The sequence below is a fragment of the Heterocephalus glaber genome, unplaced genomic scaffold (genome assembly GCF_053883595.1).
Source record: "Heterocephalus glaber isolate CG9 unplaced genomic scaffold, H.glaber_assembly_v1.0 deba00000621, whole genome shotgun sequence".
Taxonomy (NCBI): domain Eukaryota; kingdom Metazoa; phylum Chordata; class Mammalia; order Rodentia; family Bathyergidae; genus Heterocephalus; species Heterocephalus glaber.
Genome location: NW_028258153.1, coordinates 13,383,185 through 13,402,222, shown reverse-complemented (window position 1 = coordinate 13,402,222; position 19,038 = coordinate 13,383,185). Strand labels below are relative to the sequence as shown.

The following is a 19,038-nucleotide window of genomic DNA, read 5'->3' as shown; positions in this document are numbered from 1 at the left end:
TATATTATATCACATAATTTTATTAAAGGGATGTGGATGTAGATGTTGAATAGCAAGTGTCAACAAAGTCTTCAAATTTTATTCCAGTATCTGCTGCTATTGTTCAAAACTTCTGAAATACAATTGCATGCACGTGGTTTTCATTAAATCTTAAGAATTCTCAAAAAGTTAAAAACATTTAAAATCTTACTTGTCTCCTCCTTTGCTACTAGTTTTATTTTAGAGAATGTTGGATTTTATGGCAAGGGCATTTGCAAGCTGGACTGGGACAGCACTGAGCATATTAGTGTAACGTAATCAGACAACAGCCTCAAAACCTGTGGAAGTTCATTTATCTAACACACACTAGAGAGTCACCTGCCTGCATCTGGGATGCGGACTAGTTTTAAAACAGTTGAGAATACTTTCAATACTATACCTGATTATATAATTTTCTTTATCTATCTATCTGATTAGAAAATCTTTCTCCTAATCAGTAGCCTTGACTTTCATCCTTTTAATAGGAAATGTTGCAGAGAAAATGTTTTAATTTTGATGAAATCAAATGTATTAATTTTCCCTTTATGAACTGTACTTTTGATGTCATGTCTAAGTTTTCTTCACCTACCCTTTGCTCCCAAATAATCTCAATTAAATTTATTTATTTTCATTGTGTTGAGGTACTTAGATACTCATGCATGGTAGACAAGCACTCTATCACTGAGATATACCCCAGTACCTTCTAATTTTTAAAATAACAATTTTATAGCTTTAAACTTTACATTTAAACTTGTGCCTGTTTTTGTCAAAGTTTGTATAAAGTGTCAAAATTATATTAAGGTACAATTTTGAACTGTGGATATTTACTTGCTCCAGTGTCTTTTATTTTATTTTATTTTTTTAAGACAGATGTCTCGCTATGCCGTCCAGGCTGGCCTTGAATTTACTCTATAGCACAGTCTGGCCTGGAACTCACAGTGATCTTCCTGCCTCAGCCTCCTGAGTGCTTAGTATCACAAGCATGCACCACCACACCTGGCTCAAGCACCATTTGCTCTGAAAGCTATTTTTCTTCCATTGAATTGTTTCGACACTTTTATCAAAAATCAGCTTGGCATATTTATCCATTGTGGATTATCATATTGGGACTGTCAGTTGGGCATATATATCAATTGAGGGTTATTTCAGAATTCTCTATTCTATTTTATTGATTGATGTGTTTATTTCCGCACCAGTATCGCATGCTTTTACTATAGATATGTAGTGAGTCTTAAAATTATGTTAAGTGAATGTTCTCATTTAATTTTTCTCTTTTTTTCTAAATTTATTTCAGCCAGCTAGCTTGTTTACCATTAAATATAAATTTTATAAAAATCTTGCCTATATCTCAAAAACTTTGCTGTGATTCTGATTCTTATCACACTAAACATGCATATCAACTTGGAGAGAATTTTTATGATTTCAATCTTCTGATTCATGAAGATAGTATGCTTCTACATACAAGGTGTGATCCCAAAACACAATGAATGTTTAAATTCAAACAATCTGTTACAGTGCAATATATATATAATGTAATATATATAATGTATTTATATATTATTATAATAGAAGTATATTATTATATGTATTTAATATATAATTTATTACAGTATAATATATAATATATTATTATATATTTAATATATAATATATAGAGATATATTCCACTTCACTTTGAGTACACCAACCCTATTTTTCTTGCCACTGAAACAGTTCTGGAAGTCCTCTTTCATGAGTGTCTTTAGTCGCACTGTTGGGACTACCTTGATGTCCTGAATCAATTAGGAACATTACATTTCATGGTCATTTTGACTTTGGGGAAGAGCCAGAAGTTGCCATTAATAAGATCCAGTTAATAAGGTGGATGAGGACTGTAATGTCTCTACAAACTGCCTTTCTGCCGGCTGAGGCTGGCAACAGCACTCACCATATTTTTCATCTTATCTTGTAAAGACATTCATGGAAGGGGACTTCTAGAGCTGCCTCAGAAAGCAAGATCATACTGAATTCACTTGTTTATTTTCAGGGTTTTTTTAATAAACTCAATGGAAATATTATCAGACAATCATGTCCTCTGGGAACAGGGGTAGTTTATTTCTTCTATATATATATATATATATATATATATATGTCTTTTTTTCCTTACTATGATGTTTAGAACTTCCAATACTATGTTGAATGCACAGTGAGAGATGACTTTCTTTCTTTCCCAGTCTGTTTATCTTCCATGACTAAGTACACTGGTACATATAAGACTTTTGTAGAAGACTTCTACTAAGTTGAGAAATTTCCTCTCTATTCTTGTTTTTCTAAAATTTAAAAAATATTAATGAGGGTTAAATTTTTCAAATTATTTTCTGTATCAAATGATTTGATCATGTGATATTTCTTCCTCAGATTTTCAATGTGGTATAGTATATCATTTATTTTTAAGTAATGTACCAGCATTTTACCTTTGATATAAAACCATCTGTCTGGTTAGTTTTTTTTAAATATTGATGAATGCTATTTGCTGCTTCTTCATTAAGAAATTTGAATTTAAGGAAAAAAAGTTTTGCTTCTGTATATATCTTTGAGACATAGATATGTCTTTAGTCCTCTTTTACCCTTTTCCTCCTCTTTTTGATTCTTCCTTTTTTCCCTTGGTATTCTCTGCAATTCCTTGGTATATTTTGCTCTTGGTACTCTTTGGTATTCTTTTGCTCTTTTCTTGGTATTCTTTCCTTGGTATTTTCTTTCCTTGAAATTTTTGCTTGCTATTCTTGGTATTCTTTATAATGTACATTGTAATCTTCCCAATCATCATGCAAACTAGGAATGATCATCAGTTTTACAAGTGGGCAGAAACACTGTAGAGTGGTTTTAAATTACTCTTGCCTACTCCTTTACCACCACCAGTAGGGGTAAAAGTCCTGATCCACACCCCCTGCCACCCCCTGCTTGAACACTATTGTCATGATGTTGCTGAAGTCTGCACTTTCTGCTCCTTTGCTAGCCTGGTTGAAAGTGAGGCTCTAGATGTGTGTGTGTGTGTGTGTGTGTGTGTGTGTGTGTGTGTGTGTGTGTGTTTGTGTGTGTGTGCTGTTTGGCCAAAATACAGAGAGAAAACTTTGTCTTGATAGGCTGTCCCTTGCCTCATTCTTTGGATAGTGAGGACAGGTTTCATTGGTGGATTTCTGATCTGCATTTGTGGTTGGTTTGACTTGTCAGTTTCTTCACCTCCAAAGCTGAGATCTATGAAGATGAAAACACAAGAAACTCACCTATGCCCTGCCTTAGGTTCCGCATTCCCAAACCACAATTCCCAAGGTAGAGTGTCTTTCTCTACCTTTCATTGGCTTATGTTTGTTCTATGAGTTATATCCAGGGTTTTATTATATACTAAAAAATTCAGTGATATTCATGAGTAAATAATTTTTAAATAATATGAAGTTAAAAGACCTATCTTATAGGCATTCAGCCATTTAAGGTTATTTATCAAGTTTTATGTTCTGACTTAAGTATATTTATATATAATGTGCATGTAAAATTTTATGAGGAATAAACATTATCATCCGAAGAAATCCCCCAGAAGAAAACCCATATATTATGAGGGTGACCTGTAAAGACAAGCAGAGTGTAGTGTCCTTAATCTGGTTCTCTGTGTTCATTATTTGTGTGTTTTATAGAAAATAGAACCAATGATCCAGACTTTTTGTTGACCAAATTCTGTCTGAGGCTTTCAATTACATTCTTCATTTCTTTCTTGAGGAAATTGACAAACTCAGCAGAATCCTCATCGCTCCCTATTTTAGGGTATCTCATCAAGTTTTTGGTTCACTTATTTTACCATTTCGCATCTCTTTTTGTCAGGTTTGATTATTCTCTCACTCTTGTCTCTGTCCCTCCCTCTCCCAAGGTAAATGAACTTTACAGAAAGTGGAAGGAGAGAATGGCTTGGATCTTCTGTTACATATTTTGACACTGGCTGGGGAGAAAGGTCTTACGTTCACGAATATCCTACTTCCTTTTCTGCTGCTTTGAGTGTTTACATATGTATGTAACATCAGGGAAGTTCTGAATGAAGAAACACTATCCACCGATGGAAAGCAGTAATAAACAGGAGACCATAATAGCTACTGTCTTCTTGTTCTTTCTAAACCACGAGATGAAGGAAATGGCTGGCTGATCATTTTATCTAAAGTGAAAACAAAGAAAGGGTCTTCACACAGCATAGAAACAAGAGGTCAGGGAAGCTACTTCTTTGAAAATCTTAAGAGAAGTTTTCTATGTCAGCACCAAGAATTCCACAGACCTCTGCCTGCACAGAGTGACAGTCACGTGTGACGGTGTAGAACCCTGTTCAATGCCTTCCAGTTCACAAGGCCATCAGAAACCTCTCTAAAGAAACTTTGGCAATGCAGGTATTAGGAAACCTTTCACTTTGACTGTGTTTCCTTTGGAAGCTGTAAAATAGATTTTTCTTTATCTCATCTGAATTGTACCTGCCTGTTAAAAATTTGGAGAGATAATAATGTGCTTAGTATTTTGACCTTTATAGAAAATATTGAACTTGTTTCCATTAAAATAGAGACAAGCTTAAAATAATGGATTTTGCTACGTGCATGAAAGTAAATAGAAAAAAAAATAAAATAAAAAAAAGAAAGTAAATGGATCAGCTCAAAAATATTGAAATGGAGTGCCTGTCTACAGTCACAAAGGCAGAAAAAATCCTCTTTATTGTAGAGCAAGTTCACCTATGTTGTTCGCAGTACTTGTCAAATATGGAGGCAGAGATTTTACTTAGAATGTATTTGGACATATATCATTAATCTTTTCTAAGGCTGAAAAGTATATTCTAATATAGTAATAATCCCAACTGACAAAGGCTAATCCTTATGGTTTTGTGCATCATGTAAGCCTTGAGCAATTATTTACATATAATTTCTCTGTAAAATGAATAACATCTATTTTCAAGGTTGTGATAATATTGCGATGGTATTTAAGACAGGGTCTGAAAAATTAACCATTAATGAATGTTCCCAAGAAAAATTTGAACATATGAAAGGATAATCATGTGTTTATATTTAAAAGATATTTGTGAAGAAACTACTTCCTTTCTGCTAGTTGTTCCTAAGAACTGGAGATATAATAGAAACATGAAATGAGATTCCTATTCTATTACCTCATGGCACTAAGAGCTATGTGAAGATACAGATAATAATTATACACTGAGGTGTAATAAGAATCTTGATAGACAGTAGGGCATCATTTTAGAGGGTGCTGAAAGAACATAGGTGTTGCTGTCTTCACCTAGGGAGAGATGGCCTAAGGGGAAACCTCAGAAGGAGAATCATTTATGCTGATTGCAGAAAGATAACAGAAGTAATTAAAGTAAAGGGGGCTGAGAAAATTAGAAAAGACAGGTCCAGCTAAGAGATTCGGAGAAAGCAATTGGGTTAGTGCTTTCAGAGAACGGGGTGGACATGGCCAATGTGGCAAAATAGTACCTGGTAAGTTAGTGAGGTTAGAGTTGCCCTTTCCAGTATTCCATGCATTATCCAGAGAGCTGTGGCAAACTACTGAGAGGTTTTTATCAGGGAGTCATGGATCTAATTTGCATTTTCAAAAGATCATTGCAAATACTTTGATGGGAATGACTTGAAAACATGTTTGCAGTATTGGTAGCAAGGAGATAACAGTGGTAATAGAGGGAGATATATGACTAAAGCAGGGAAAATCAGAGTTGCCCCCTGCCACCCCACACCCCCCCCACACACACACAATATGGAGACATGCTGGGAGACAGAAGGTGGACTTTTGTTTGTTGTTTGTTTGTTTGTTTGTTTTGTCAGTACTCATCAGCTCTAAGAATGTTTTCCAACAATCCCTGCCAGGACCAATCATTTTCTTTCACTAAGAAGAGTTTGACATTAGGAAAACAGAATCAAGCAAACAGAGAGACTGAGTCCTGACAGTGGTGTTTAAGAGCTCGGATCCAATGGAGTCTTAATGAATACTCCTTGGACTTCTAACTTCTGCTGTCTTTTTGCCTAAAGTAATTTGAGTTGGGCTTCTACAATTAAGAGAGAATTGAAAAGTTCCCTCTTGCTACTGTAATAAATCATCACAAACTCAGTTGCTCAAAACAACATGAATTAAGTTTTTCCTAGTTCTGGAGGTCAGAAGTCCAAAATGAGTCCTAAGAAAGGGACTAAACTAAAAGTTACAGAGAAACTGATCCCTCCTGGATGCCCCATGAGAGGACTGGTTCCTTCCCTCTCCCAGAGGTCCCTTTGGCATTCCTTGGCTTGTGTGCTATTCTAACCCCACTTCCAAGGCTGCATCACCTTCTCATTTACTAGATTCGAGTCTCCTGCTTGTAAGGACACATGTGATTACATCTGTGACCCAACCAGATGACCTAGTATTATGGTCTCACCTTAACATCCATTAAATCTACTAAAACTCTTGTTCCTTACAAGGTAGCATTCATAGGTTCTGTGGGTTAGGATATGGCCACAAGGTGACATTTCTTTCTACATGAGTAAGAAAAGTCAAGAAATAGTATACAAAAGGGAAAGAGATCACATGCCTTCATAATATTAAATGAAGTAAATCTGTAAAAAATGTAGGGGAGAAGGAATGGAAGAGTAAGTGCTAAGACAAATCCATTCACTGTACTGAACAGGTTAAGCAGATATTACCCATAGCAAATTCATTGCTTAAGCCCCTTAGGTACTATATGTTTTTGACCTGGCAGGAACCCGGGTAGAAACTTATAATGGAAGAAGTGATGGCAATAATAAAATTTCATAATGTCCTTGAATACTTGCTTAGAACATTGAGCACAGCATAAAATCTTTCAGAAGGCACATTAACTATAAAAAACAGAATAAAAATCCACAAATATTTTGTTGAAATTCCCAACTGTATAAAATCAAATGGCACAATATTCAGTACTATAATTATCCAATTAATATGTTATCTATTATTAAATATTCCCTTTATTGTACTGAATGGATTATTTTTAGTAAGTGAAAAAAATAATAAACTACTTACAAGATGCTGTTTAAATTTAGTTCACTATTTATCTTTGCCTTCCAAAACTTTGGTGAAATGTATGATTTTAAAATACTCAAACTGTAAATTTTCCTGTCATGCATCCTTTTTGAAGGGACAATCCCTCCCAGGAAGAAATTAAATGCTTTTAAATGTATGTCTGATTGTCGCAAGACAGAAGAATAGGGGATGGGATAGAGTTTCCCAAGGGATTTTCCACAGACTCCTGTCTCGGGATGATCTGCTAGTGGATGAAAACTGCACAATTCAGGGCCTCATATCACTCTATATTAGTTTCAAAGTATCTCCAACTGGGTGCTTGCAAAAACAGAAGTTTATCCTTTCACGGTTTTGGAAAGCCAGAAGTACAAAATCAAGGTGTTGTCAGGCTGTTCTCACGAGCGCAGGGGAAGAATCTGTCATGCCTGTCTCCTTGTTTCTGGTGGGTGCTAAAAGTCTTGGTATCCCTTGGTTTGCAGCTACATGTCCCCAATGCACACCTGCAGCCCTCACCCTGTCATCACGAGGTTGTCTTCCGTCTGAGTACATGCATGCTTTTGCATGGTGTCTCCTCACTGTCTCTTTCTCTCTGTGTGTCTCTTCTCATCATGGAAGGATACTCGTCATTGGATGAAGGACCCACTCTATCCATATGAACCCATCTTAACTTACATTTTAATTACATCTCCAAATAATGCCACTTCCACATGTATAAGAGTTGGAAATGTAGCATTATCTTCTGGGGATGTACAGTATAACCCATAACACTGTCTAAGAATTTCCAGAAATTGGAACCCAGAATTCTGTATGTTTAATCATTAAATGTTTTAATTTTGAAATTTTGTAACTATAGATATAGAGGCAAGTAAGGTAAAAATATTGCCATCTGTGATAAAACCCAAAGCCTGCAGTTATTCTGGATTTTATTGTTGAGAGCTCCTTGATGCCTTCAGAATTTCTCTGTTATAAAATAGAAGTATCATTTCTACAACTAATAGGCAACAGCAATTGCTTATTACTCTTTTGATAGGAACATAGAGAACATTTTGTACCATTATTAGTAATTAGGCATTGCGCTGTTTCAGATACAATAAGAAACTCTTATTTGAATTTTTTTTTTTTGCAAAGAACAGTATATCGAAGCATTACTTTGGTAACTTAAACAAGGAAATCTTAGAATAATAATTAAAATTTTCTACCTTTTGATAACTTAGAAGATTTCATTATTTTCTAAATTATGTGTTCTATGATTCATATTCAAGTAATGGTTAGTAAAAAGTGTAGCAGAAGTCACAGATTCCCCAATGAAGACAGTCTATCCAGTCCAAAGGACAAATTTTCTAATCCAGAAGGCAGTGTGTTGCTTGTAAATGTACATTTACCAGACAGTGTAGACTGAAATAGGAGTGTACAAATTCAAATTCAACAGAACTGAAAGAAAGAAAATCTCCCACCTTCACAATATTTTCTTAAAACCAAGCAAATCTTAATTTATAATCAAAATTCATTTTCTGTAACATAAAAAATTATTGCAGGTGACAATAGTAATAGGAATTGCGCTGTGGCTTTATGGGAAGCTAAATTTACTTATAATGATAAATAAAGTGCTTTTTAGTTTCTTATTATTCTCACAGTTACCAGAAAAAAAGTAAATAAGAGATAACTTCTAGGGAAAGGAAAAATGATGAGAAATGGAAAAATGGAAATAAAGTCTTTGTAAATAGGGAAGGGTGGAGGGGGTGAAGGGAGGGCTAGGAATGGGGAAAAAATAAGAACAAAGATGCATTATGTAAAGCTACAATTCCCAATGAGAAATGTAATTGTGTTGTATACCTACAATGTACCAATAAAAGAATTTAATAAAGTGCAAAAAAAAAAGAGATACCTTCTACTTCTTGCTCATTAACTCCTTCTGAATTGAATTCTGAACACATTGTAAAAACTGGATCACGTGACCATCCAGAGAGTTCAATTATTAGCAATTATTTACAGATTTGCAATGCTCATTTCTAGATTCATTTTCAATGAGGTAGATTTCTACCATTAAATTGAGGAACACCAAATTATAGGTACAAAAAATGTACACAATTGGTCTTAAGCATTTGTAGATTCTATCAACTGCAGCCAGGCATAATGGTGCAAGCCTGTAATCCCAGCGCTTGGGAGGCTGAGGCAGGAGAATCATTGAAAGTTCCAGGCCAGCCTGGACTACATAGCAAGACCTTGTCTAAAAAATTTTTTTAATTGTATATATACTGAACATGTATATATAATTTTTAACTTATTTCCTAAATTAAGACCACAACTACATATTATTTACATGGCTTTACGTAATTTAAGTAAATTAGAGATAATATAAAGTATACATGAGGGTATGTATAGATCACATGCACATACTCTGCCATTGCATATACGGCACTTTAGCATTCAATTTTAGTTTCTGTGAGAGTTCTAGAGCCAATCTCACATAGATTTTTATGTAAACAAATACATTCCTCAACAAATATGTTTCTCCTGAGCCATTAATCTGAAATTTGTACTAGATTTTTTTCAAGCACTAAATTTGTTACTTATCACAGAGATAATTTTAAAGTGTTTCAGTTAGAACAGAGAAAAGGAATGTTTTTAAAAGAGATTCTTAAACATAGATTTTTTTTGTCCACTTACAATCTCTAGAGATCATTTTAACATTCCTAGCCTCCTCTTAATAACTACTTTTATTTCTTTTAAATCTTCCCCTGGTTGATGTGCTTCTTGCAAATTTATAGTTCACCAGTTTAATGAAGTGAATTTTCCTTCTGCTTAAAAATAAACCTTTGATATTGCTCTGTGGTTTCTCATTGTCCTCATAAAGGAATTTTCATTACATAGTATTAAATATTTTATCTTTTCATCATATATATATATGAGTGTAAAATTTATAATCTATTTTAACAGGAAAAAACATAATTATATAGTAACAATAACAACAACAACAACAGCAGCAGCTCAAGTGATATGTAGCATATTCTTTGAGCCAGGCATTCAATAAAGAAAATATTATTATCAATTCTCCTTTACAAATGATGAAATTAAGTACAAGACATTAGATAGTATATCAAAGATTGAATTTTTTTTTTTAAAAAGGAATTTTGCTGAGATTAAAACACAAGGCAAAAAAAAAAGTAAAATAAAGGGGCCGGAGCTGGGGATTTAGCTCAGCGGTTTAGCTCTGTGGCACCACATCTCCCTCGCAAGCGCAAGGTCCCAAGTTCGATCCCTGGTACTAGGAAACACACACACACACACACACACACACACACCACTTGGGTATTGCTATAATTCGTTGCATCAAAACTCATTTGCACACTTCGTTCCCCGGTATAATGGCTCTGATAGGTGGAGGAACCTTTGAGAGATAGTGGTATCTTTAGGAGATGGGGCCTAGCAGGGGGCGAGTGAATAATAACTGCCCTTTGTAGGGACAAACACCAATCTGATCTCTTAGAGCAGGTGGATCTGGCATGAGTGACTGTTTCTGCAATAGTAGGTTCTTCCAAAAAGCAAGCTTGGCTCTTCCCTGTCTCTTGCTTCCCTTCTTGCCATGTAAGCCTCCTCTAACGTGCTCCGTCCATGGGATGTCATCCACTATGTTGTGAGTTGGCTGGAAGGCATGAGGAGAAGTTGACCATGTGAGCCCACTCAAATTTTTCCTTTCACCCTCCAAAACTACAAATGAAATAAAGCTCTTTAGCTTCCCTTTCTTCCTCCCCTCCTCTGTCCCTCCCTTCTTTCCTTCGACAAAAATGGACTAAAGCAAGTGTGATTCTGAATATTTTGTTATATAGAAATAATAGAGTAATTCAGTAGATTTTCTTATAAAAATCAATCACTTTCTCTTTATTTAAAGGGAACACGGTGAAGTGAAAAACCTAGTTTGTGAAATCAGAAAGACACTGAAGTCAAATCCAAGATACTATTTTTAGTTCCAAATATTGAGAATATTTTTTTAACTTTTTAAACATCTGTATACTTCTACAAATGGGGATAATTATAATTTACCGGGTGATTGTGACAATTAAATTTAACAGCATAAGAGACTGAGACATTGAATCTGGCATTTTTTAGCTGATTACTTATAGAAATATTACAATGACTAAAATGAGTGAGGATGAATAGATTATTCAATAACTTATTCAATAAATTGTGTTGGATCAATATCAATATCAATTGGAGATTGTTTAAAATGCACTAAGACCAAATTTTTAAATGGAATAAAATTTTCCATACAGTTATTAATGTACTAGAAGAACTAAAACTATGTCAGTATCAAATTATATAGAACAATTTATTCTCTTAAGTAGATGAATAAGAATATGTTTATGTATAAAAGGACAAAAGTTTAAAAATTACCTGTAAGACAGAAAAGTACACACAACACACGAGACAAAAAGTTAATATATTTAATCTCTGCTGAGTTCTTTCAAAGGGGAAGAAAAGAATTCTTAAGCTGAGAGCAAATAAATTGATGGATAAAATAATATATAAAGTATAAATCATCAATACACATATAAAAATGCTCAATGTTAATCCGAAACATGCAAATATGAACGACTGCTTTTTCTTCTTTAAGATCACTGAAATTTAGAACCATGGACATTCTGGGCTATAAAGAGAGGTCAAAAATATTTCTATCATACAGGATTTACAAAAAATGTAAACTGAACCAGTATATTTGAAGGATGATATTTCAACATGTACAAAAATTTTATGTTGCTTCAGTTCCACAGAAATTCCACTTCTAAGTTTTTAGCCTCAGGAAGTAATTGCACAGTGTAACGTGTTTTATGAATTAAGATCCACATTATGGTGGCAATAATAATATGAAAATGGAAAATAATTCAAATTATGTTACTATGGTATTGATTCAGTAAAACATTTATATGAAACTTTTAAAAAGAATAACAAAGAGCTCTATATATCAAAATGGGAGATGCTCATAATATGTTAAGTAAAAGAGACAGATGGCTAAATAGTACTTAAATGTGTATGGTATGATCCCATTTATATTTGAAAATATATTTTACTATCTATCATTCAACTATTACATAATATATACCAAAATTATATCCTCTTCATTAATGTTTTATTGTTTTCAATTCCAACTATATGAAAAGTATTGTTATAATTAGAAAAATAAATACATATCCATTTTGAAAATCTATAATGAATTAAATTTTTCTGTTTTATAGATCATATCTAGCCATATAGGAACAAATGTTTTTAAGATATAAGGTATATGGGTTCCAATGTAACCTGGATTTTGAAGAGTTGGTATAACATTTATCTCTACCTTTAGGGTTTTTTTCAGCTTTAAAAATTCCTGCTTAAATCTTTTTTAAAGAAAATTTAAAATACTTTTATTAACATACACTAAAACTTCTTCCACTTAACACTGTCATTTTGTTAGTACCATAGCTACATAAGTGAAGGAGGCAGAAAGTGTTCTAGATTTTCATTACTTAGAGTTTCTTTCACTCTCAATTGCTGGAAACCACAAAGTCTGCTTTGAAAGTTCTGACTTAAAAGAGTAAAGCTGCTCAAGCCACTGTCACCCTTTGTAGATGAGGTGAAGTTCTCCTTTTATTGTTAGTACTGTTTTGGGTCGTGCTGAATTCCAAAAGCCACTGTTATAAATGAAAGGTTGCTTTTTCTTTTAAGTTAACAAAGCAACTCCCAGATTTAGATCAGAGTATTTTATAGTGATGGCAATGTGGGGTGAGGGAGACAGTGAGGTACACATGAGTCCAGGTACATATATATGCATTCTGGGCTTGTGTTAATCCATCTATATTGCATGTGCATGTGTCAACAACACAGGTATGCTAAATTTGCATGTATCTATTGTAAGGAATGAACTATACACTCAGGTATCATGTGTGTGAATACAGAAAGAATATGTTAAAATGCAATATTACAATGGATTTAAAAGAAAATATTTGGACCTTCACATTGTGGATAGTAATATGAATGATAAGATTTTTATCACATGTGATGAACCGTTTGCAAGCTCATTGAAAACATCAATAGCATCATCTCTGAGGTCATGTTTCCAAGGTAATTACATTTTTCAAAATGCAGAATTTCATGAATGCAACGTGCAGTAGGACTTATGTCTGAATTTTGATAAATGAATTTCTTGCAAAATGTACTCATTCTCAGTGTTAAAAATGAAAAATTATATACTTGATTTTATGCTACAGTACTACAAAACTATGTTTCTCCTAAGTGTTTCATCTGTTCCTCAAACTAAAGAGTAAAATATAAGTATACAAGCACAGAAAATATGTGCATCAATTTAAGGTAACTAAACTTAATCCCAGAGGCTTAGCACTGAAAGTTTAAGATCATCTTTGATTTTTTTAATTTATTACCACTTTTATTACTGCTTATTCTCTTATGGTTGTTTGAAAAATTAACAAGTCTTTAAAAGGTACAGAATAATTTATTGAAAACTCCTCTTATTCCCATTTTGCTTTTCTACATTTAATTTCTTTCTATATTTTCTTTTTCCCATTTTTCTTTGTTCAGGTGTAAAAGTTTAAAAAATAGGAATGTTGGTAGGATTTTCAAATGGATCATATAAAAATTTTTGTTTCTAAACAGGGTTGAGGAATATGATGCTTTAGAGTCATGCACCATCTACTTTGGGACATATCTGAACACATACATAGAGAAATGTAGGGTAAGAAGCTTAAATATTGGAGTAAAAGCAAGGAAAATTTGGTCAGGAATTATCAATGTAAAAGAATAAGGAAATAAGAGATGAATTCTATTTCATATGAACATATATATGTTGATATATAAATAGATCTTACATTCCTTGATTCTATGTGGAAAAGAAGAATATATAAGAATTTAAGTTCACTTAAACAGGAACCTCACATTGCAATAGTTCTCTTTTCTTCTGAAAATATACTTTTAAGAGTCAGAAAGCAGCTAGCACATAAATGAGTTCCTCATAAATTATAAGTGATATTTTTGAACATTGTAAGCTTGAACTGCTTTGAAGCCTTTCTGGAACAAGGTTAGATATTAAAACTAAATTGATTCACTAATTACTTAACTCACTAATTACTTAAATAATGTTGCCCTCTAGAGTATCCAAATTTTAAAAAATCATCTGTTATGCATTTAAACACACACAGGAGAACTCAGTAATTATTTTATAAATACCTTGATAATTGTCCTCATGATGAGATTACAAGTTAGATAATAGCTGTAAAGCAACACTTTTCTTCTCAAAAGAACTGACTCATCACGTGCCCATAACACGACTATGTATTTGCAAGCAAATTATTTGAATTTTGAGTACTTGTAATTAGTATTTATTGTGAATAAGTCAGATTGTTACATAATTAGTAGTAGCACTCATAAGATGTAGATAGAAGTCAGTGTACTCCATAGAAACATCAGAAAGAATTGAGTATTAGTCATTGAAGTGACAAAATCATGATATAGTCAGGGACCACCACAGAGATGAGGACAGGCAGAATCCTGGGCCCTTACCTCCTACTTATTAATACCATGATTTATGTTTTCTGGGATAGTCAGGGACTGAAAAGCCATTGTTGCTGAGTGCCATGTCTCTTCACTTGGGCCTACAATTGCTCAATAGCTAACTAAAAACAACAAAACTTGACCTTCATTTTGTATCTTTTGTCACTGTAAATCTTGGGTAGAATCTCTCCTCAAATCCTCATAGGGGCATGTTGATCTTTTAGGGCGTGTTTGTCTAGAGACAAAGTTGATTAGTCCTGAATTTATATGATCTCATCCCCCTTCAAGATTGAAGACATCAAGACAAGAAGTTTACAGGGATATTCAGCTACACCCTGAACCCTCCAGCCATCATCCTAAGCCAGATTCACTCAGATTCCAGGAAAGCCACACTCAGATTCCAGGAAAGCCACAATGCCTTTGACAGAGATCACCAGAGGTGGAGAGGATCCTCTCCTGGAAAGGGATCTCAGCTATGAAGAATAAGGGTTCTAGAGCTACGACAACAGATCTGAGGTAGTGATCATCTAGACCACAGCCAGAAAGCTAATACTTGAAAGGTTCAACCCCTTCCTTTGCAAAAGGTCAGGTTTAATCCCGTATCAGGGTGTGCCCCTTCTCCAACTACTTAAACTGGAGTCTTTCCTTATTTTCCCTTTAACTTTCCAATTAATTTTTTTTAACTTTTTTAACTTTTCCAATTAATTTGTACTAAAACAAGGACCCATGCTATCCAGCAACAGTAACATCACTGTATTAGATAGGAATGGTATAGTCACATGCCTTAGGGAAACATTATTTCCTTTGCTGTAACAAAGAAGCAATGAAATGGATCAATATGTATCAAAACATATGAAAAAAGAGATCATTATCTGCCAATATAAATACATTTATAAAATAAACATTTTTCTCAGATAGTAAACTTCTGGAAGAATATTTTTTTCACATTTCAAAAGAGCACACCTTCATCTCTCCCACTATTTCCAAAGAGCAAACCTCTGTTATTCTATATTCCAAATTCACCAAAAGGAAACAGCAAACAGAATTCAGTAAGATGGATTTCCACATACTGATTGAATCCCACTAAATATAAATCTCCACAGGATTCCTAATATTAGGAAAGATTTGCAAACATGCAGTATGTTATGAAACATTGCAATCTCTCATTATTTTACCCCACGTTGGTGAGTATAGCTACTACTCTTTTTCAGGGTTGGGATAAGAAGGTGAGAAGGTGACACTTCTGACCTGTTGATATTTTCAGTTGTGTGGGCCAATGTAGACTAGAGCAATTTTCAAGTTTCTATGTTTTAAGTGTCTGGATAATGTACTTACTACAATTCTCAGCTTTTCTATTATCCCGAATCACTATTCTTTGGTTGATTGTGCTGAAGAGTGTCGTCCAATTAATGGTGTGATAATAACACAGGTTGCTGTTGTCAGTGATGTAGATATTTCCTGCACTGATTTCCTTCAAGGACTGAAACTGCAGAGAGGTAATACCTTGTTGCTTGAGGATCAGCAGGGAGAGGCCACTGGAGAAGAGAAGGGGGAAAGTGGAACGGAAGTAAATATTGTCTGGTCATCAAATGTACTCCTAAACTAAAATAAAGATGTCATATCTTACTCTAAAGAATGTTAATATAACAGAAACAGACTGAATCAATAAATCTATGCAAAGAGTAACATTTTCATATTTATTTGTGAAATGCTTTCAGTTGTGATAATAATTTGATTTCTAAAAGCAAAATGTTCATTTCTTAGGATTATGGATTTGACAGCATATGTACATCTCATTGTATTTACCAGTGAAATATCTACTCACTGATTTCTGTCATGTAGCCTAAATTATAGGTTCTTCAGTGACAAAATCCTGTACTGACTAAATAAGTATTTATTAGAGTGACTGTTTACCTCTCAAAAGTGAGACACTTATTCTATATTATGTCACAGATTTACAATATGCTTTTATTAAATAGATATAGCAGACATGGCTATAGGTAGTTAACTTTATACCTCAGGAATCAAAAAACTGTTATAGCTGAAGAACATATAAGTAAGGTTAAGACAAATTAAAAACTAATGAGAATGAAATTAATCTCCCACTCTTCAGGCTTAAACAACTTGGGAAAATTCTAAAATTTAAAGAACAACTACTCTGTGTAAGCTATCATTTCAAAGAAATTGCTGTTATTTCAACATAGTCCACATTATTGTAATTATTTTTCTATGACCTAAAGAATAAATACATTTCCCGCAATCCCATCTTTCAATCAACTAATGAACATTATTTTTCATTTTGGAGATCAAATCTCTTCTTTTCACTAATAATTTAAATATACTTTTTGTTATCTTTTAGAATATTTTTGGCTCTCTATTTTTTGTTTGTATTTTTATTACTATTTTTAATAAATAAAAATATGTGGGACTTAATGATGAATATTGAAATGTAATTTATTCTTTCAAACTTTTGCTCCCATCATAACCACCATGATTTGTTATTACAATGTCAAATTGAATAATTTATGTTTTTGACTTATTTATAGTATTTTAATGACTAGTAAAAGTTGTTTGCATGTAGCACTTAAGCATATTGTATATTTTAACTGGACTTACTTACTAAGCTCCTTTCCCTTTTACCTTTAATAAAAGTCTTACATATCTGTTTTAGATTTTAATTGTAAAATTTAATGTACTTTCTAAAAACCCTTACAATAAAATATTCAATGGTAACAATAATTTTAGATATTTTTAAGATTTAAGCAGAAACATTAAATATAAATCTCCTTATGTAAATCAGTATATATTAATTCATGTATAAAAACTTTAAACAAAATTTGAGATAAAACTTTAAAAAGTAGTGGCTAAAGACTGTTATTTATTTTTCTCACATGAATTTAAAATATTTACAGAATATTTTTAAAAATTACAAAATATTTAAAAAATTACAAAATTTTATAACAATGTCCTACAAGATCTAATTTTTCTGACCATTTATTAACCAATGCTGCATACAGAGTGGCTGTCCAATTCTTGAAACACAAACCCTGTGCAGCATGGTTCAAATGGTAGCATCCAAGACACAAATAGAGCCTCCTGGTCCAAGAGCATTTATATCCCATATGCTTGAGGTATTATTAAATCACCCTATTCTATCTTTAGTTAAAATAACAAAATCAACATAAGCTTTAATTATATGGTTCACATCATTCATTCCATACTGCAAAACACTAATATCATGTGATATGCAGTTGAAAAATCCAAATACATACTTGTATACTTTGTCATCGTTAGATGCATTTTCACTGAGCTTTCATTTAAAGGTAGAAATATTATATTTTCATAACCAGTAAATAAATAAGATTGGTTTGACTTAATGTAGACATGATTCTCCTCTTAAAATCTGGGCCGGCTGCAGGTGTAAACATTTATACCTACCTGTAGAGTACTCTCCCACCAATGGTCACCAGGTTAGAGAAAACACTGAAGTCAGTCATATTTGGAGGCCATGATTGTATGTTCAAGAAACCTAGAGTGATATAGGGATAGCACAACTAAATAAGATCACAATGGTCTTAGAAATAATATTATTTATTCTTGAATGTGATGAAAATACATTGAAAGATGTGACAGGAAAGTAAAAAGCATTGAACATTTCTATTTTTAAAGCATTCTATGGCATATTTATTCTTCCAGTATTGAATGCCTTATCCCAAGTTCCTGGAGTAAATAATAAATAACTGATATCAAAAGTATAGCACCAAGAATCCTTCTTTCTCAGACATATGAAATTATAAAACTATATATTAAAAATTTTAAATGACTCAATTTATTCTAATGAATGATAAAAATGCAGTTTAAAGAGAAAATATCATTTCTCTGAAATCCTTTATCATTTTATTTGTTTTTTTATGACATCAGTATTTGCTTTGCCTTTTATGTAGTCTTCCTCATTAGATTTTACATTGTTCAATGGTAAATCCATGTCTGATTCATTTCTATGGGTGTAACAACGCATATTACTACAGTCTTGAAGATAATCGGACCTCAAAAAATATGCGCTAAAAGAATGCTATGTTACTCCTTAGAAAATCAATGGAAAAATTTTGGTTTAAAGATCATAGATTATTTGTTAAATACTTATTAAAACAGTAATGACATAACTCCAAAGATACTTATTTTTATAATTCAATGGTCTTTCAAAATATCCACAAAAGCTAAGAAGCAAGACACCTATTGCTCATAATGATATGTTTATACAAATTAGAATTTGCTTTGAAAATGAGTTGCTGATACCAATAGTATTTAACATTTTTAGGAAAACAGTAAACTCACAAATTATATAGCACAAAGTTTGCACTTTAAAAAGTACCCGTTATGGTCTGGCGATTTAGTTTAGTGGTTTTGGCGCCTGCTGCGCAAGCGCAAGGACTCAAGTTC

The 19,038-nt window shown here is 33.1% G+C and overlaps 1 protein-coding gene across 5 annotated transcripts in view; it reads right to left on the bottom strand.

Annotated features, from left to right (window-relative positions):
• The window catches only part of Erbb4 (erb-b2 receptor tyrosine kinase 4), a 1,128,010-nt gene that overhangs the window by 287,025 nt on the left and 821,947 nt on the right, over positions 1-19,038 (bottom strand). For all 5 annotated transcript variants that reach the window (XM_004851107.3, XM_004851109.3, XM_013074521.3 and 2 more), the window contains exons 11-12: positions 18,037-18,127; positions 15,934-16,133 (exon numbers count right to left, since the gene is read on the bottom strand). In XM_004851107.3, the coding sequence (XP_004851164.1) occupies positions 15,934-16,133; positions 18,037-18,127 (291 nt within the window). The remainder of the gene's footprint in view (positions 1-15,933; positions 16,134-18,036; positions 18,128-19,038) is intronic.